The sequence below is a fragment of the Ciconia boyciana genome, chromosome 3 (assembly GCF_034638445.1).
Source record: "Ciconia boyciana chromosome 3, ASM3463844v1, whole genome shotgun sequence".
Classification (NCBI taxonomy): domain Eukaryota; kingdom Metazoa; phylum Chordata; class Aves; order Ciconiiformes; family Ciconiidae; genus Ciconia; species Ciconia boyciana.
Window position 1 is genome coordinate 114,860,359 of NC_132936.1, and position 20,191 is coordinate 114,880,549.

At 44.2% G+C, this 20,191-nt stretch overlaps 1 protein-coding gene across 1 annotated transcript; it reads left to right on the plus strand.

Annotated features, from left to right (window-relative positions):
• The first annotated feature begins 287 nt into the window (after window positions 1-287).
• POLR1B (RNA polymerase I subunit B) lies at window positions 288-19,885 on the plus strand. The gene is made up of 15 exons (XM_072857156.1): window positions 288-518; window positions 622-789; window positions 2,838-2,984; window positions 3,978-4,110; window positions 5,165-5,301; window positions 7,434-7,657; window positions 8,817-8,988; window positions 10,675-10,846; window positions 11,640-11,921; window positions 12,516-12,649; window positions 13,079-13,249; window positions 13,881-14,037; window positions 15,402-15,598; window positions 16,000-16,253; window positions 18,491-19,885. Exons 1-15 carry the CDS (start codon window positions 381-383, stop codon window positions 19,371-19,373), a joined length of 3,369 nt encoding a protein of 1,122 aa, XP_072713257.1. The 5' UTR covers window positions 288-380; the 3' UTR covers window positions 19,374-19,885.
• Window positions 19,886-20,191: the final 306 nt, after the last annotated feature.

Below are 20,191 nucleotides of genomic sequence, written 5' to 3' on the forward strand. Positions count from 1 at the left end.
TGGCTGGGGGTGGCTGTGGGGCACAGGGTGAGGGGCAGGGAAGGGGGGGGGGACACGGCTGGGGGCGGCTGTGGGGCACAGGGTGGGGGGCAGAAATGGGGGGACACGGCTGGGGGTGGCTGTGGGGCACAGGGTGAGGGGCAGGGAAGGGGGGGACACGGCTGGGGGTGGCTGTGGGGCACAGGCGGCGGGCGGGGTGGTGGCTGGGCGGCTGTGCGCAGGCGCGCTCCCCGCACGCGGCGCTGGGTGCCGCAGCGCCCCCCGGCGGCCTGGCGGCGGCGCGGCGAGGCGAGCCCTGCACGCGGTCCGGCGCCGCGTGCCCGTGCCCCCGCCCCCGCCGTTTCCCGTGAGGCGGCGCGAGGCGGAGGCGCGGGGTCGGCATGGCGGGGAGCAGCGGGGACCCGCACCGGCTGCGGCCGCGGCTGCCGGGGCGCAGCGGGGCTCGGCGTGACCTGACCGGCGCCCACATCGAGTCCTTCAACTACGCCGTCAGCGAGGGCGTGTACCGCGCCGTGCAGGTTTGGGGGGCGAAGGGGGGACGGCGGGGGGGGGTGCGAGGCCGGGCCCTCCCGGCGGGCTCCCGCCGCCCCCCGCCCCGCGCCTCATCCGGTGCCGTTGCAGGATCTCTCCCCGCTGGAGTTCGCGCTGAAGGACAGCCGGGTGTCGCTGGCGGTGGTGGGGGTGTCCATCGCCCCCCCCGCCGTGCCGGCGGGGACGGTCTGCCAGGAGAGGAGGGTGTTCCCCGCCGAGTGCCGCGGCCTCCGCAGCACCTACCGCGGCAGGATCGCCGTAAGTGTCCCGGCCGCCGCCGCCGCCGGCGGGGTCCCGCCCGCCTGGCCCGCGTGTCCTTGTCACGCGGGGTAGCCCCACGCCGCCGCTCCCGTGGGGAGCAAAGCCAGCTGAGCCCTTCACGCATGCCTGTGTGCTGTAGTTGGGGCCCCTTCCTGGTTTCACCCGCTTCGGGGGGGTTTCTAAGAGCTCTGTCCCGCGTGGAGTCTCGGGTGTTGGTGAGGTATGAGCTCACTGCGCAAACTTCCCTTCAAGCCGAGCTCGTAACAGGCCCCATCTCTGCTGCCCTTCTTTTCCACGGGACCCTAGCTGTGTTCTTTACTCTGCTGTCAAATTTGCCTTGCAATCAGCCAGCCAGTTCAGAAGACCTTGGAAGGAGACCTGTGTCATCCCAGAGAGCATGACAATCCAAATCTTGCTTCTCCAGGAATCCAGGTTTCAAAAGCAGTGTTGCTCCTGTGTAGAAGTCCAGAGTTATAAATCCCTCTTGTTCACATTGCGTGTTTGTCATTTTTATGAATTGCTCTGAAATTTGCTTAGAGAAGAAGAAGCATCCTCAGCAAATGTTTTCCTTTGCACTGTGTAAAGGATTGCACAGCCATTGCTGTTTTCTATTAAAATTTGTGTTATTGTGTCTCAGCTGTACATTTGCACGAGGCACCTGGTGCAAGGGAATGTTTGCTTGCAATTTCAGCATTATTTTTTTTTTTTAGTTTAATCAAAGCATTACAACTAACAGTGATAAAAGCAACTGTAAGTGCAGTATCTTATCTGAACGTGAGAGCAAGGCAGTCGCAGATTGTTCACGGCCATTTTCCCAGTGGCTCTTAGATTTTCCTGAGCTAGAGACGCTTTTATTTTTCATACCTGAATTATTTCCCATCTTTTTTCCAGTGTTGGTTTGTGTAATTATTTTTTGAACCCATGTAAATGTTTGGAATGGTTGGAACAAAACATTTTGCTGTGCCTTGCATGAGAAGGTATTGCCTTGTGCTTGGACAGCTTGGTTGGTCTCTCCCACTCCCTGCCCTTGCACAGTGGGAAGCAGAGTGTAATCATTCCCTGTTTCCACCGTGCTGCCTTTAACCACATACCCCTCCCTCAGATTCTTCCTGCAGTTCTCGCTTCCCCAAGGTGAGAGGTGAGGCCTGGTCTGCTGAGTGGCCGCTCATACGGCGGCCACTTCAGTTATTGCTTACGCTGGAGACCAGAACTGTGCAGAGATCTTGGTGTAAGGCTGTACTGTGGATTTAGAGGGGCACATAACAAATGTTACTGCGCCCCTCTAAATTTTCCCTTTCCTAGGAATTCCTAAGACTCGATTTACTCTTTTAACTGTTGCCAGGTGTTGAACCAATGTTTTTGTATTGCAATGCTGGTGTTTCTTTCCTGCATGGCAGCAGCTCTTTTAAAGCCTATCGTTCTGCATGTAAAGTTAGGATTGTTTGCTCCCACAGTGCATTTTATCACCTTGTTTCTTACAGTCAAGGGGTCCTTCTGCAGACCCACTGCCAGATCTTGTTATTGTAAATAAATAATTTTCCTTCACAGACACTTTTCTTTCTTGCTTTTCGGATCACTCATGAATGTGTTAAGGGAGCAAGTCTTAGGAGAGGTCTCTGCAGGCTTGTAGTGTGGATGTCCTTTCATTGAGCAGTTTCTGTTTTCTTCTACTTTTTCTTTTAACTGTTTGTTAACTTCTGAAGTTTTCTTTCATATCCTGTGGCTGCCTTTTTTTATTTAGACTGCTCTGTTGAAGGGTCTGAAAGGCAAAGTAGACTGTATCAACTTTGTTTACTCTACTTGCAGCTTCTTTACCTAGTTCTAGACTTGTACGACTTTCTTCTGTAAACCCATGTTGACTGTTTTCCATGGAGTGATCTTTATGCATGTACCTACTAGTTCTGCTTTTTATTATCATTATTACCATTTTACAGTGATAGAATTTTGTTACACAGATTGTGCTTATATTAAATGTACAGTTAATATAGCAGGAAAGATTAAAAGGGCAACTTAATTTGCTCACTGTTTGCATTGTGTCATTTTAGGCTGACATCAGCTGGGCAGTGAATGGCATGCCACAAGGGACTATTAAACAGCCCTTGGGGTATGTCCCAATCATGGTGAAGTCCAAGCTGTGCAACCTGTATAATCTTTCTCCACAAGAGCTCATACAGCACCATGAGGAGGAAGAGGTAACAGGGATTTTGTGGGTCAGGAAAATCTGTGTTTTACGTGAGCAGTATCTCAGGCCAGCTTCTCTTTATAGAACTTGAGCATTTATATTTTATTTCAAGTTTGACTTGTTATTTTCTCTGAATGTACCCTATTTATGGTGGTTCCATACAGCATCTTGAAAAATTTGCAGTCACAACTGTCTTTGAATACAGGGATCTGTTTGGTGCTGATACCTACAGTTCCAGTATATGACTTCTCGACTGCTAACCGGCAACTGAGGCTATGTAGCTGTGAGCGTGCCTCTGTGGAGACAAAGATTTGGTGAACAGGCATTGAAAGAGACATTTTCATTCTCAGTTGTCTTCTGCAGCTTTTTCCTCCTCTCCCCAGTAGCATGTCAGCTGTGGGAAATTGAGTACAGAAGTATTTTGTGCCATATTTTGCTCTCGCAAAAAGAGTGAGCAAACTATGAAAGAAAATCTACAATGGCATACTATTGCTGCCCCCCTAGTATGCCGCTTGTACCTTCATTCATAGTATTACTCACTACTGAAATGCTTTTTGTCTAATGGCATACTGTTTCGGGAGCTATAAATTTATCAGTGGTAAGCTTGTATGCGACCAGAAAGAGGTTTTGTGCACTGAAGATCCCTCTGGTTTATAAACTCAAAATGAGAACTTCAGAGTATTTATTGAACAAATAGTTAATGTCGGCTCTTCAAAGCCATTCAGTTGACCACAAAGGTTTTCTGGGTTTTTTTTCTTTCTTGCTTTAAATTGTGGAACATGCATCCCTTTCCTTGCACTGATTGCTACATTTAGACTTAATAGTCACTGGCAAGGAGTGCAGCCTTTCCAAATGCAGTGCTGAAACGTATATCTTACTATCTGTTTCATAGTTCAAACATTTAATGTTTGTTAACATATAATACAGGCATTTTTGTCCTTAACTTAAAATGCTGGGTTATGAATTTCTAAGCACATTAAAATGATTTTTCTTCTTCTGCCAGGAAATGGGAGGCTACTTTATAATTAATGGCTTAGAAAAAGTTATTAGGATGCTGATTATGCCCAGGCGAAATTTCCCTCTTGCAATGACAAGACACAAATGGAAAAACAGAGGCCCTGGTTTCACAGAGTATGGTAAGCTGAACAGTTCCCTGCAGCATCCTGCTAGTAACTACTTGAGGACAAACAGGAGTGACCATCTGTGGCTGGCTTTTGGTAGTTTGGTGTAGCTCTTGTATAATGTTTATATTTTTTACTACATATAAAAATAAGGGGTCAACACCACCATAACAGTACAAGCATGAGGCAGGTGCTGGCCTTGTGGGAGCTGTCTGAGCCGCCCATGCTGAGCAAGGAGGTTGTATTCCAGGCCTTGCAGTACATGTAACCTTTTGTTATGTGGAAGGTGTAACTAAAACCCTACCTTCAGTAGAAGTCAGTGTAAACTGCTGAACTTGTTTAATTGAAATTGTTTATCCATGCTTCAAGGTGGCAGATTCAATTTACATGAAGCAGGTTAACTAGATTCTTGGCTGTCCCATACCTTTGTTATGTATACTCAGTAAAATGAGTTTAAAATTTAACTAAACCAGAAGAGTTACAGTTTTAAACTCAGGTGCTATCAGCTGCTGGTTTCACTGGACCATGGTGCTTGAGCACACACTGTAATTCCACATTAATTAATTTTGAGGCAGTTCCAGTTTAAACAGTCCCATTTGTTTTATTTTTCAATAAAACAAATTTGTTTTATTTATTTGTCCTGCAGTGGATAGCATGGGACAGGACCAGGAAACACTGCATCAGTGATACCACCCAAATACAGAGATGTGAAAACTTGACCCAGAATGCTATTAGGAAGAGTAGCTGTGTGTTGCTGTATCTTACAACCTAAGGTTACAAGACAGGAGAGTTGAGGCTTTCCTTTTCTTAAAAACTGTATGCATCTTCCAAACCTCTCAGCAAGTGTGCTGGCTGTCCCAAGACGTTTGTCCACTAAGAACTGAATTGAACTGGTGTATTTATTTGAAATGGGAGACTGATGCTGAAACTAGCGATCTGCCTCGCGTTCTCAGCCATGAAGTACCAAAGTTTCTCTCGTGAATTGTCTCACAACTGCTCAGACATGTCACAGCAGTGCAACCAGTTGGTTTTGTACAGCTCACGTTGGTCTTTGTGTTAATTTTTGCAGGAGTAGTGATGCACTGTGTTAAGGATGAGCACACTGCAATAAATATGAACCTTCACTACTTGGAAAATGGTTGTGTCATGGTGAATTTCATTTTTCAGAAAGAGTTGTTCTTCCTTCCCTTGGGATTTGCTCTGAAGGTAAACAACTAGTGCTTTTTGTGTTGAATAAATACAGAAGTTTTGCTAAGTATTTTTATTTAAGTAATGAGAAGAAGCTAATTCCATATTAAGTATCTTCAGTCATCCTTCCTATACTGGCTGAAGAGCTATAGTCCAAACCAAGCCTATGCCTGTAATGTAACACTGGGCTGTAGCAGAGGAAGTGTGCACAGGGTCAAGAGAGGAGGGGAGTTACACAGGGGTTTCATGGCTTTTTGCTAATGAATGCTCTGTATGGATAACTCTTGGAGGGTGTAAGAGTTTGCAACCTAATGTGAAAGATCTCAGGAATCTTTTTAAAACAGAGTGACAGCTGATTGTTCACTGAGTGAACAACATTAATCATGAAAGTCAGTTTGTCCCATCTAAAAGTAAACCAATGAACTGGCTTTTTTTTTTAAGGAGAAAAATAAAATGCTGTTTCTGATTGGAACTGGAAGCAATGAAGATCTGGAAGGGTCTATCTGAGCACATTTGATAGATGTAAACTGTTCTTTGGGTAGCAGGCAAAAGTTTTACTTGAGCCAAGACTTTTTAAATTCTCTTCTAAAAGCATGCTTTCTCTAGTAGCAGAGCCAGAGTACTTCAGACCTTACCTACAGCAGCTAAGTGTTAGAGCAGATCAGAGGCATGTGGCACTACATGATGGAAGCATCATGTAAATCAACCTCAGTGAATTTGTATCTTCTTTCAACCTCCTGTATTCGCATTGCTGTTGCACAATGCATTTCACTTTTTCTTCAACACTTCAACTTTTGTTTCAACAAAAGTAGTTACCAAAAGGACGAGAGGAAATGGCCTCAAGTTGCGCCAGGGGAGGTTTAGACTGGATATTGGGAAATTTTACTTCACTGAAAGGGTTATCAAGCATTGGAACAGGCTGCCCAGGGAAGTGGTTGAGTTGCCATCCCTGGAGGTATTTAAAAGACGTTTGGGTGAGGTGCTTAGGGACATGGTGTAGTGGTGGACTTGGTAGTGTTAGATTTACGGTTAGACTTGATGATCTTAAAGGTCTTTTCCAGCCTATACAATTCTGTGAAAAGTAGCTGATTACTCGTTGTTTTAATATGCAAAGGAATTGTACTGACTTTCTGTTAGCTCATGAGATCTCAGGATAAGCAGGCGGTGTTGTCTGAAGTTTGAATTCTTCCTTAAGTAGTCACCCTCTATGGGTTTGCATCCCCCTTGCATGAGTCAAGCTCAGTTCTGTACTGGTTTCCTGTGGCCCGTCCAGGTCCCACTGCGGCAGACTGCTGCTACTGCGGTCCCGCTGCACTTTTGTTCTGGTTGTAATTCTGTTTTTTTCTTGCTGTGTAATCATCCCAGTGCTCTCCTCTGTTGGACAAGAGGCAGCACGTGCTCTGGCTGCTTCCAAATTGTGTATATCATGATTACCAAGCAGCAGAACTGCACTTACGTTGCCCCCTTTCATAAAGAAATCTGCCTTAGTGTTGTTTTCATGCAGCCTTCAATTTTTCCTGAACTTTTTGAAGCCTACTTAAATGTGATGAACAAACAGTTTACTTAAAGATGAGGCACATTTGTCAGTAAATACAGAAGTCATTCGTGGACAACATATTTGCTTAACCCTGACATAAAGAAGCAACTAGGAAACCATTATAACACCAAGAGCTAAGAACATTGGTTTCAAGTATGAGCTTTAGTATACGAAGTGCTGAAACTAAGTTAATTCATTCTAATAGCCTTCATCAAAAGGCTAAATTGCCTTTGGGTTTGCATGAGAATAAGTAGCAGCTTGAGACAATGGTGAATTAAATTCATGTTTCTAAGTGAGGTCATTCTGTAAAGATATTAGTAAATCTTACCTAGACAAGAGAAGCCTGTTAATTTAGAGGGTGCAAGTTTGATTTTTTCCCAAGGGTCTCATTGGATTGGGAGTACTTGTGGTCATCATCAGGGTATGAATATCCCCTGCATTACTCTCTAAGCACCTCAACCCCACAGTATTTTTCAGTTTGCATAGTGGAAGGGTATTTCCAGAGGACTGAAAACCTAAATCAGTGGAGTGCCCTAGTTCTTTTGGTGTATTTTTTATGGACAGATGTTGCTATGACTTTGTTTTTCTGATCTGATACACTTCTGTCTTTCAGGCATTAGTTAATTTCCCAGACTACCAGATTTTTGAAGAGTTGGTCAAAGAAAAGGAAGGTGACACCTTTTATGTGAACTGCATTACTGAGATGATGAGAGCAGTAGTGGATGCAGGCTGTTCTACACAGCAAAATGTCCTGGAATACCTGGGAAGGAGCTTCAGAATAAAACTTAACCTTCCTGAGTGGTACAGCAATGAACAGGCTGCAGATTTCATTTTGAAGTATGTATGTATGCATGTAGGAGTGTGTGATTCATTGTAATTGTATTGAAATTATAGGCAGATTTAAGAGTACTCTGCCATATTACATCACACTTTGTAACAGTTTTCACATGCATTTATAAAACGATAGCCAGTGGCCAGTTTGTGATGGGACTCCAGGATATTATAATAGTCTGTATTTAATGGTGTTCAGAAATATGTATTTTAATGGATTGACACACGTATCCCCAAAATGGTTTCAGGAGAGGGTATCAGTTGATATTTAGATGTGATTTTCTGATGTATTCCTGATGAGACAGAAGAGGATGAATAGTGAAAACGTTAATTGGGATGTACCCTGTATGTTAGAGTGCTGGAACTGTAACTTATCTGGATAGAACCTGCCTTCAGGGTTTTGCTTTGTGGTGAAGTTATGCAGGCTTCAGCAGAGGGCAATGTAGAGCAGAAGTGAAAAGCTGAAAAAATCCTTGAGCGCTGATGGAAGACTATTGCACTTGTGTCTTGGAGAGCAAGTGATCTCAAGTGTCTTGGAAGCAGTCGACCAGCTTTAGTGGGAATTAGGTGTGGCTTTCCTTTTTGCTTGTGCTAGAGTGTTGTTGAGTCCACAGTTTTCCACCTGTGGGTTGACAGCAGTGGAGACTTGGTCTTTCTGTGGCCGGACACTGATAGTGTTAACGGAAGTGTTTTGTGGTTTGCTACTAGTTTCCAGCTCAGATTTGGGGTGGGGCGCATGTATGTGGATATGTGTGTGTTTATGATTGGTGTCATAGCTACTGTAAAATAACATGCAAACCTCATCTGTTGACTGGTCCTGACTCAAATATCTGTTTACATAAACTGTATATTTATAAAGACATCCAGCATGGGAGTGTGTAAAATCAATCTTTCACAAGGTTCACCTTCATCTAATGAACCAGGTATATCCTTAACAAAACTAGCCCCTTAAAAGACAAGTTGATCATTTTTCAGCGCAGTCTCTGGGGTTTTTTTATTATTATTTCTTGGAATTTTCATATAATACTAAGGGAAACTGGAAAAGCTTGTGCCTTGTTAGGCTTTTTAGCCAAAAAATTTGGTTTGCAATTATTTAGGAGAAACCTGAAGAACAGCTAGCATGAAGAGATGGTGTTAGTTGTCCTCCTTCTTTCTCTTCCTCCAGCAAGTGTATCTGTATACACCTGACAAACAGAACTGAAAAGTTCTACCTGCTCTGTATGATGACCCGGAAGCTGTATGCTTTTGCCAAAGGGGAGTGCATGGAGGATAATCCAGACAGTCTGATGAATCAAGAAGTGCTTACCCCAGGACAGCTTTTCCTTATGTTCTTAAAGGTAAGGTTTTAAGAGGTTTAAGCCTGTGACTGTAATGGTCATCCAGTCCAGACCCCACAGCAACCATGGGGACAGGAGAAGTGCAGGAGCCAGACTGAAGAGCAGGGAGCCTGGAAATGCTATGAAGGCTGAGAGAGTGCTGGATGTAGCGTAACCAGGCAGTGTAGTTGAGGAAGGCTTGGCTATCTCAGTATAGGGTACTAAATATGCTGAAGAAAAGCCTGTACAAAATCTGGAATAAAGAGCTTCGTAGCCTTCTAGAGCAAATGAAAGCTCCCCATTCAGGGTGGGAGTCAGGAAGGAGGAATACCAATCCTTCTGGTGTTTGAAGGGGGTCTTGAAACAGCATACTTCTGTTGTATCAATTGATATGGGAGTAGTAAAGATCTGCCTTGTTGTGGTGTTGCTGCTGTTTCACAGGGCAAATGTACAAGAAAATAACTGCCCCCTCCCCATCTTCCAAAAGTGATGATTCATGATGTTGTCATTGCTCTCACATCTTTAAATTCCTTTACAGATCAGGAAGTTGATAGCATGCTTCTGACTTATGCAGTTAGTTTATTACTGGTGATATAAAAATGCAGTTTCCTAATCTATTCCAATTCCATATTAATTGAATTTCTAGTTTATTTCTAGGGATTCCTCATTTTAGGATGCCAGGAGGAAAGTACTCCTGTTCAGAAGCTTGACTATCCCATGAAAATCATTGTGGAATAGTAGTTCCTGTCCCCAAGTAAAAATACTTCCCTGAGTTACTGGATAACTCTATTTTAACCTTTCTTTTCCATTTTAGCCAAAATTTTCGTTAGCATTGTTTTGTTGAAAGACTACTAAAACCTCTCTACTACTTGAGTGGTTTCAGTGAGTTTAGAAATAAAATAAAAAGTGAGTTCTGTGAAGCATTTTAGTGCTATATGGAACTGCCACCAGGAACCAGAAAAGGTTGCTTTCCTGCCTGGCCCTGTCAGATCAGCAGGGGAGTGAGTTAACAGCCCCTTTTTTGAATGGAAAGATCCTAGATAGACTGGAGCATACAGTAGACACAGTGTGGCTGTATACAGTGGATTTTTACGAAGAGTTCAAGGTGTTGTTGGGTATCTTATGTCCTTTTCCCTGTTTTTATATAGTATCTAAGATCACATCAGTGATAAAATTTACAGTTAAAATGAAAATCCAGTCCGCTATCTCAGATTGTCTCAGCAACATTTAAATAGTGTGTGTTCGTGGCCTTCGAGTTTTGGTATCTATACTTAATAATGCGGTTTTACTTTGGTATCTAAACCTAGTAATGTGGTTTTACTTCATCCCTGTATTTAGCAGGCTAATCAGTGGAGTTATTGTTGTGGTCAGGTTATAGGTACAATTTCTGCTTTGGGTTTTGTTTGTTCTTTATGAAATTCCGTTATCGTATGTTGTTTGCCAGACTCATCACTGGTCTGGATGGAAGTGATTACTAAGCTGTTGAATGGGTGTTTTCCTTGCAGGTCTGTGTTGGCGTGATACCGTCAGCATTTTGACAAAATGAAGTCAGTGTGGGAAATACGGCTGGAAAACTGTCAGTTCACTAGAAGTTGTCCATCCTGCTGATTTCAGAGGATTTCTATAGCACATGCAACTGATGTGAAGTTCTAATTTGAGCCTTTATTTTCCTGTTTAAAATTTAAATCTCTCACTTTTAAACCATAGGAGAGGCTTGAAAGCTGGCTGCAATCTGTTAAGTTCGTTTTGGAGAAAAGAGCAGAAAAGGCAGATATCAGCATAAATGCAGACAGCTTGGTGAAGGCATTCGGCCTGGCAACAGACTTTACCAAGCCATTTGAATATCTTCTTGCAACTGGTAACCTGCGATCTAAAACCGGTAAATCTTCAGGCTCAAGAAGCCTTTTTTTTCCTGCTAAACAGAATGAGAAACAACATAAAACTGAGCTCTTAACTGAAAACAACTGCTTGTATGCAGACATCGTACACTGTAACTGAATTAATGAAAGTGGTTTGAGGAAGGGGATAGTTGAGGAAAAAAGCAAGATTTTTCCTCAAGCATAGACTTTATGCATGGTATGAAACAGGTTAGTTATTAAAGCAAAGCCTCTACCCAGATAAATAGTTGAAACTAAATTTAGCATCGTCCAAAACAGCAACCGTATTTTGATTTGTTTTCCCAAAGATTATTTCTTCTTAGAAGGTGCAATGTAAGACAGAGAAGGGACATTTGTTTATCAGGACTGCCCCATTGGTCGTGTGACCTTAAATGGAGATAAACTGCTTCGCTAATGTATATTTCAAATTTACCTGGTTCTTCCCTAAAGTGTCTAGTGTGATGATGTTGTAATGGAATGCCCACTAGAAAATTAAATGAGATTAGAAGGCTACAGAATTTCAGTAAAAAGTACCAGCTGCAAATCTGCAAGTCGCTTCACTGGGAGTGACTTTCACGTGTTTCTAAAAGGAGTTGGATTTTAAGCAATAGCTTGGAATTTAAAGTCTCTAGGCCTCTTACAGGTCACTGAGTTGCCTGTGCACAGGCAACAGCACGTGCCTTCTGTTGTTGGGATCCCATGTAAGCATCTTTAGGGCTTGTCCATGAAAAATAAGAAACTGCCTTTGTTAAAGCTGGATGACGTCCTGACATAAATCTCAATTTTGTTCCCAAGGCCTGGGCATGTTACAGGACAGCGGTCTGTGTGTGGTGGGAGACAAGCTGAATTTCATTCGCTACCTTTCCCACTTCCGCTGCGTACACAGAGGGGCAGCGTTTTCCCAGATGAGAACTACAACTGTCCGCAAGCTGCTGCCTGAATCCTGGGGCTTCCTGTGTCCTGTGGACACCCCAGATGGAGAACCCTGCGGTCTGATGAACCACATGACAGCTGTGTGTGAAATAGTGACGGAGATGGTGCCTGTGAGAGACATTCCACCTTTGTTATGTTCCCTAGGTATGTTTTACTGGCTTGGTCATTTAATGAAGCAGTCTTCCTTTTTACCTTTCTGCCCTGCAAACCTGTGTCAGGGAAAGGTTCTCCAGATACAATCACTGTACACCCAAGAAGGTGAAATCAAGTTAAACCTGTACTTACTGTGCTTCTGCTTAGTGGTAAGTAGCACGTTGCTTGTACACGCGTGTCAACCTTTTGGAGAGTGTAAAGTTCAGTGTAAATGTCTCTTAGCTGTGTGCTCTATAGGGAAGATGTTCACTTAAGCACAAGGAATTACAGAGTAATTCCTCTAAGAAATTGGACCAAGCAGTGACTTTCTAATGCTGCTGGTGACTTGAATTAAACTGCAGCTCACTTGATTACCACAATAATGGGAATCCTTATTTCTGTCAGAAAAATGGGGAGGGGAGTGGCGTTCTTAGTTGTGCATGTTTTATATTTTCCATTAAGTAATCTATAGCTTTGCCCTGTAGTTCTGAGTTTTTTGATGTCTCAGAAAGCTTTTTGGTGTGGATTGAGACTTCCCGCAGAAATAACTTCTGTGTTTTCTTTGCTTTTCTGGCTGTTCCTTCTACCAACCCCCTCTTCTCACAGGTGTCTCCCCCATTGATGCAACTCCAAGCAAGCCTTATGCAGAGTGTTACAGAGTTGTGTTGGACGGCTCTGTGGTGGGCTGGGTAGAGTGGGAGCTGGCTCCTGAGATTGCAGAAACCCTCCGCCGTTTCAAGGTTGTCCTGTTTAAAATGTTTCTTAGCTAAACATCCTCAATATGCAGGTGTCAAAAATAGGCATGTTTGGAAGTTTTTTTAAACTTCCTTTTTTTTTTTTTAATCTGACCCAGTAAGTTATCTTTGGCTGTATGTTAGTATTGGGATGGGCTTTTCTGTTTTTCTTGTTTATATCCGTATATTTGGTCTGTTGTTTATGAAGTCATCATTTTTAGAATAACTTTTTTCCTTGAAAAAGGTAAGATAGACATATTCTGTCCTTTTCTTGGTGGAGATTTTTCTAGAAGTATTTTTAAAGTCTTTTCTGCACCATTTTATATTAGTAGCTACACCTGTGTTTGGCATTTTCATTGTGTAGCCTGTTGGATGCAGCTTAACTAAAGCAGTGTTGGTTTCTGTTTCTAAATTGTTATTTCTTTGCACAAACAGATAACACAAGAGAAGAGATTTCCTGCACGGGCAGAAGTGGTCCTTATCCCAATGACAGGAAAACCCAGTCTGTATCCTGGGTTGTTCATTTTTACTACCCCTTGCCGGATGGTGCGGCCTGTCAGAAACCTGTTTTATGGAAGGAATGAATGGATTGGTACTCTGGAACAGGTGGGGTTTGCATATTTCCTTTATAAAGCTCTGACTATTACAGAGGTACCTGGCATCAAAAACCATGTTTTGGAAAATATTTGTGAAAGGAGCTGAGGTTGGGACATAGGGAGCTTGTGTTAAAGAGCTAGAATGGGTGGCAAAGGGGTTTTCTCAACCACTGCTAATTGGTTTCCAGTAAATGTCTTAGATGGATTGTAGAGATCTTTTTGAGATATTAAAATCTGCTCTCAGTATTAACTTAGTGAAGCTTTTGAGGCAAAGGATTGCTGTCTTGTGTGTGCTGTCTCATCTTGTGTTACATCATGTTCTCCAAATTGCCCATGGGCAGCCAAGCAGTGGATTGCCGGGGAACCTGTCCATTTGGAACAATTAAAATAGGAGACAGGAGGGAGGACATGTTACTGCAGTTTTGTATTTCCAGACTTGCTTTCCTTGCAGCTGGTCTGTGATTGTGATGGGTAGTTTAACAGCTGTCTGATATTTTTCTTGCCTGCTAATACACTAAGGTAGAGGCAACAACCACAACTAAAACTGAAATGGATAAAAAGACAATGGAGGCAGCTTTGTTTTGCTTCCTTCCCTTTAGAAGAAGGAAGCAAATGAACATTGTCCAATTTGATGCTTGCAGATCTTCATGAACGTGGCCTTGCTGGAGTCGGAGGTGGTGCCTGGAATAACCACTCACCAGGAGCTTTTCCCTCACAGCATTCTGAGCGTGGTGGCCAACCTTATCCCCTTCTCCGACCACAACCAAAGTCCACGAAACATGTACCAGTGCCAGATGGGTACGTGCTGTAGTACCTAATGCTGCAAGTCCCTGGGCAAGGGAGAGGTGAAAAAATCTCTCACATGTCTATTCCAGTGTGTCTTCCCGCATTCCCAATAACAGCTCTTCCCAGCTGTTGTTTCAACATTGAGGTTGATTAACAGCTCTTCCCAGCTGTTGTTTCAACATTGAGGTTGATTAACAGCTGTTTTTTTCATGACAAAGTAAATGAAGTCAAGTTTATAATCCTGGCTGCCTTCCACTGGGCAGTTCTAGGCTGTTGCACTCATGTTGCCTTCCTTAAGCCTTTAGTAAGTTTAGTTTGTTTTTTTCTTAATTTGATGTTGTTGATCATATCGACAAGTGAAGGGCACTGCACCAGCTGTTTGGTGGTGTTAGTGTCTGACAACTGTGCTGCCAACAGTCCTCTTGTCCCCACAGGTGACAGAGGTTAACCTACTTCTGACTGGTAGCTACAGTAGATGCTCTGCGGTAGCTAGTGTGAGGTTTCCTTGCCACCTGTTTTCAGTGAGCAACTGCTTGACAGTTGCTTTCAGTCTTGACACTGCAGCTGTTGAGAGGACACTTTCTAGGCATCTCTTGCAGGAGAGTAATACAGCACTGTGGCAACAGGGTGGGGTATTTTTCTGACAACTATTTGACAAAGATTTAAATTGGTTTATTTGGTTGTCTGAAAGAAGTTGGGATAGGGTATGTAGTGGGGTTTCAGTCAGCTGAGGTGCAAGTGATGTGCAAGAAGCTTATTTAAAAAAAAAAAAAAGGCAGGCTAAGAGAAAGTGTGTGGGTAGGGACTTCAAGAGAACAGGTCTCATTACCTTGATAGCATCGCTAGCATATTACATTTCTGACAATATTATCAGAAAGGTGTCCTTAAAACAATACCACTTTTTCATACTTTTCTGAAAGTACCAGTGTGACTATGTTCAAAACTTTTTTTCCTTGCTAGTATATTTATACTGCAGAAGCAAATGCTTTTTGGCCTGGAAATATGTAAGGTGTGCCTCACTATGGGGAAACTCTGGGGAGAGGAAAAAAAAAAAAAAAGGGAAAAAAGAAAAAACAACCAAACAAAACCAAAAAACACCACACCAACCTTACTGGAGATTTTGAAATTGCAGAAAAGACAGAAAATTGCAAATAGTCCTTATGAAATGCTGTGAAAGGAATTGAGTGTTGTGGTTCATAGAAACTTTTATAGCTGGACTTAGGGCAATTATTAAATTCCAAGGGTTTTAAAATTGATAATCCCTCTAAATTGTAAGTATTTCCAGCTTTCTTCTTAACAAGATAGAGGGAGGATGAAACATAGATTTAACTTTGAATTGATCCTGAATAAATCCAGTTTTCTTTCTTTCTCTATAGGAAAGCAAACCATGGGGTTTCCAGTTTATAACTACAAGGACCGCTCAGATAACAAGCTCTACCACCTTCATACTCCCCAGAGCCCTCTGGTGCGGCCCAGCATGTATGACTATTACGGTATGGACAGCTATCCGATCGGCACCAATTCAATTGTGGCTGTCATCTCCTACAGCGGCTATGACATGGAAGATGCAATGGTAAGCCACTGAAAGGAGAAATCCTGCTGTCTGTAAAGGAGTTTGATGTGGGGGACTGGGAAGAAGGGTGGTACCTAGCTGAGAAGAGCCTGTTTTCTGCTTCTGCTCGTCCACAGACTCTGTTAGGGCAGATACAGGAGCACAGCGGTTAAGTGTTGTTACTGCAGGTAATGCTGGAGGTACTGAGAGTAGAGTGGAGTTCCCTTGTGCAAGGCCGTGGGCTTCCAGCATTGAAAAATACTGGGGTTACAGGAGGTTTTGGCCTTTTGGAACGGTGACTTGCTGGGAGACTTTGTTTAGGAAGGCACTGTTAAAAAGGTAAGCATCGGATCGGAATGGAAATGCTTTCTTTGTTGAAGTCACTAGCAAGTCTTTAACAGGCCTTTGTTTCTTCTTTTTAGATTGTGAACAAATCTTCCTGGCAGAGAGGGTTTGCCTATGGAAGTGTTATCAAGATGGAGAGCATTGACCTCTCCCTTAAAGCCAGCAGGGCAGGCGATAATTTAGTATTTGGTGTCAGGCCTGGTGATGTGAACGTTATGGAGAAGTTGGATGCCGACGGACTGCCTTTTGTTGGCTCTATCCTACAGCCTGGGGACCCGTTCTACAGCTTCATGAACCTCAACACAGGGGAGACCTTCACTGTGTACTATCCGTAAGTAGAGTTTGTCCCTCCTGGCTCCACATACCTGGTGGTGAGCAGGCTGAGAGCAGTTGGCCCTGATGAGCTGCAGTATCTTTTCCTCCAGGTGTTCCCTTTTCTCCTCACGTGATAGTGTCCATGATTTGACAGAGAGAGCATGAAGTTCATGTTGTAGGTGACTCCCATGCTTGTATCACAGCTTTTCTCTAAGCCAGTGTATGCTGCAGAACCTGACTTAGCCCAGGAGGATAATCTGAGGCCAGTAAAAAGAAAGAGCTTGCAGAAATGTTTTGCTGTCTCCCAAGGATCGTTCCTCTGCCCATCCCCCACAGTCATTTTCTGTAGCTTTTTGTTAATTGACTTGCATAAGGTGTTCTGTCTAAAAAACCCAAAGAAACACCAAACAGAAAACTAAAACAAAGTGCCTGGTCCCAGAGACTTGACAGAAAACCTTGTAAGCAAAGTTTTTACAGGATTAGGGTTTCAAAGAGCATTTTTATTAACATTACAGCTTCCAAACTGCTAGAATATTAAAATGTGTCAACTACACCCCTCCTCCCCCTGGCATATTTCAGGGATAACTTTTGTAAGATCTTTGAACTTCAGTTGAAAGAGAGAAGGCTGCTGAGGCTTTCATTAAAATCATCTTAATTCTTTCTGGAAAGGCAAGCAAAAACATTGACAAAAACTGATATATTTAAATGCATCCTGCACTCCCAGTTGTCTGTACAACTTCAGGCCTTACCTATGTGTCTCTACAGCATTGATAGTGAGGATAATGCTGTGTAGTTATTCACATTGTGAAGGCTAATTAGTTTGAGAAGCACTCGGGTAACACAGTAACTGGCATTACTGGGAAAGCTATTGTTTATTTCTGTATAACAGATGGTGCCTTAGCTGCACTGGGGAGACTTCTGTGGACTTGTAGACGTAGCCATCCTGGTTGTAGAGCAGGGCTAAGAGATTCAGCACATGGTAGTGGGCATCTGTAAGCTCAGCCTTGTCCTTGCACTTGTGGAGCCCTCTTTGGCTGTCCTACCCCATGCTCCTGCTCCCCAGCTCTCATGCCAGTCTGGCCTTAGTTCAGGTTCCTTATCCAGAGAGCCATTTTACCTCTGTACCATTCAGCTTTTGTTCATTCTTGGTCCAAATCAGATAATTTAGGTTTCTACAGAGAGATGAGGTTCCCAGCTCTCATTGTTGGCTCCTGCCTCCAATTTGCCCCAGAGGCCCGGGGCCCTTAAGAGGGAGTTCTCCCTACTGTCCTAAGTGCTGCATACGCTGCTAGATCTTATGTGTGGCTTGGAAGAGAAGGAGGACAGATACTTTGACTTAAAAAGTTTGAACAAGCTTGGAAGAGGCTTATGAAGCACAGTTGTTTTGGTTTGGGTTGTTTTGGGGTTTTTTTGTGGTGGTCTGTACCCTGGTTGTATTTGGACATGGCAAAATAATAGCTTTGAAACAGAAGCTAAACTTAGGTGCAGGCCTTCTGCAAACACTGTTTTCATTAGGACTTCAAAGGAGGAAGAGAAAAGTAACCTTGTCTTAACATGGGCCAAAATGTATTCCCTCCTTAGCTGTAATCCCCAAAACGAGTGAAGAGTTTGGGCTGAAAGCTCTGTAACAACAGTTAAGCCTGCAGCAGACACCTAGCACGTGGAACATCAGGCTGAGGGTTCATCTGGAGAAGCAGCACACCCCTGAACAAAGCACTTGTTAGCAGAGCCCTCTCAGCTCACGCTGTGCCTTGCCTTTCTGCTCTGAACTTTCCTCTCTGCTTTCCACTGAACCTGGTTCTTCATTTTGGTATCCCCCCAAGATGGTGTGAATTTATTGGGGGTAGGGAGAGGGACTGCTGCCTTAACACAAAACAGATGGCACTAGGACGCAGTTTGTCAGATAAAGTGCAGATACAGATGAACCAGGTTCAAATGACCTTTATTTTAAATCATGGGTGGCACACTACCTGATCACCTGAAAGGTGTAGCTGTGCTTCTAGTATTAGAAAAAGCAAATGAATGGCACTTGTGTGATGCCGTTGTATTGCTTCCTTGCCCTAATACTTACGCAGTCTGATTTCCCTTGCTACTGAATGGTACTTTTCAAGAACGGTGGTGTTCCCCAGCTGTCCCAAGGCATTTGATGAGACTTCTGAAGTGGTTTGTTTTTTTTCCTTCATTTCCCTTTCCTAGCTAAAAATCATTAGCACACCTGATGCCTTTGCTGTGATTGTTTTTCCACCTACACAGGAATAAGGAAGTTGGCATTGTAGACAACGTCAGGTTATGCAGTAATGACCATGGCACTGGGAAATTCAAGAAGGCTTGCATCACTGTGAGGGTTCCCCGAAATCCAACTGTCGGAGACAAATTTGCCAGCCGTCATGGACAGAAAGGTATCCTGAGCCAGCTCTGGCCAGTTGAGGATATGCCATTCACAGAGAACGGGATGGTTCCAGACATCCTCTTCAACCCTCACGGCTTTCCCTCCCGTATGACCATTGGGATGTTAATTGAGAGCATGGCAGGGAAGTCGGCGGCGCTGCACGGCGTCTCCTACGACGCCACTCCTTTCACCTTCACAGAGAAGAACTCTGCTTTGAAATACTTTGGTGAGACTTTAGTGAATGCAGGTTATAACTTCTTTGGGACAGAAAAGATGTACAGTGGCATCAGCGGCCTGGAGCTGGAGGCAGAGATCTTTGTGGGAGTGGTGTACTATCAGCGCCTGCGCCACATGGTCTCGGACAAGTTCCAGGTGAGGACAACGGGGCCCCGAGACGCTGTCACCAACCAGCCCGTCAAGGGGAGGAACGTGGAAGGTGGGATTCGCTTCGGCGAGATGGAGCGTGACGCTTTGCTGGCTCATGGCACATCTTTCTTACTGCAAGACCGCCTGTTCAACTGCTCCGATGGCTCCGTAGCCTATGTCTGCATGAGCTGCGGCAGCATGACATCTCCTGTGCTGGAGAAACCACCACACTCCTCCTCTGTGACAAGCAACAGGAGGTACTCCTGCTCTGTCTGCAGCGAGGTGGACATGATTGAGGTTGTCCCTGTGCCCCACGTCTTCCGTTACTTTGTGGCAGAGCTGGCAGCCATGAACATAAAAACAAAGCTCAAGGTGGAGTAGCTCTGTCCTCGGGCACGGCGATGCTGCTGCTGGCAGGGAGGAAGCACATGTTGGTCCTGTCTTTACCCCCTGTGGGTGTCAAGTGTTAAGTCAGTTCTCAGGTTCTTCAAACGTTTGCAAGATTAATTTGATGTTTCTATTGAGACAGGGCGGTCACCAAGCTGTAGGGCGAGGAAACATGGCTCTGTTGAACTTCGTTTGCACTTCCTAAAGGATCACTAGCTATTGAGATGTGGCGTATGGAAATCAAGCAATATCACTGCTCCCACCAGGCTGCTGGGTTGACAGTGGTGGGGGTTCTTTGTTCTCCAAGCGCTGGCTGCAGCTGCAACGATGAAGAGGTCATAAACAGCATGAAGTGAATGCTGGAAATGACAAAAAAAAAAGAGAGAAATAGTTCAGTTTTTGAAGAAAAATCCTTGCAAAACGTATGCCTTAATGATGGGTACGTGTTAAAGTGATTGGACATGTTTTGTTTTGCTTTATTTCAATACACATGCCTTGAAACTCTTGAAGAAGGCACGAAGTTCTACTCACGAAGCTGCAGCCTTAACCGCAAGAGACCAAGGTGGCCGAGCCAGGCCTGCCCTGGGGAGTGTTTGGCGTCACTGAGCCCAGCACCGCGTGTCTTGGTGCAGCACCACAGTGGGTTGGGTGTTTTTTTTGGTGCGTTTGTCTCTGGCTGAAGAAGAAGAAAGCAGAGAGCTTTCCAGCCTGGCTCTGACTCTGGATCTCGGCACTCTGCAGCGCTGTAACGCGCGGCTGCCGTGGGGCGGGAGCTCGCTGTGTCCCCGTCAATGTGTCCCAGCCGCCAGCCC

Excerpts from the sequence above, each read along its gene's own strand:
- POLR1B (XM_072857156.1), top strand. The coding sequence starts at position 381 with ATGGCGGGGAGCAGCGGGGACCCGCACCGGCTGCGGCCGCGGCTGCCG. Across the intron at positions 519-621 it reads GCGTGTACCGCGCCGTGCAG|GATCTCTCCCCGCTGGAGTT; the intron begins GTTTGGGGGGCG and ends GTGCCGTTGCAG. Across the intron at positions 10,847-11,639 it reads TAACCTGCGATCTAAAACCG|GCCTGGGCATGTTACAGGAC; the intron begins GTAAATCTTCAG and ends TTTGTTCCCAAG.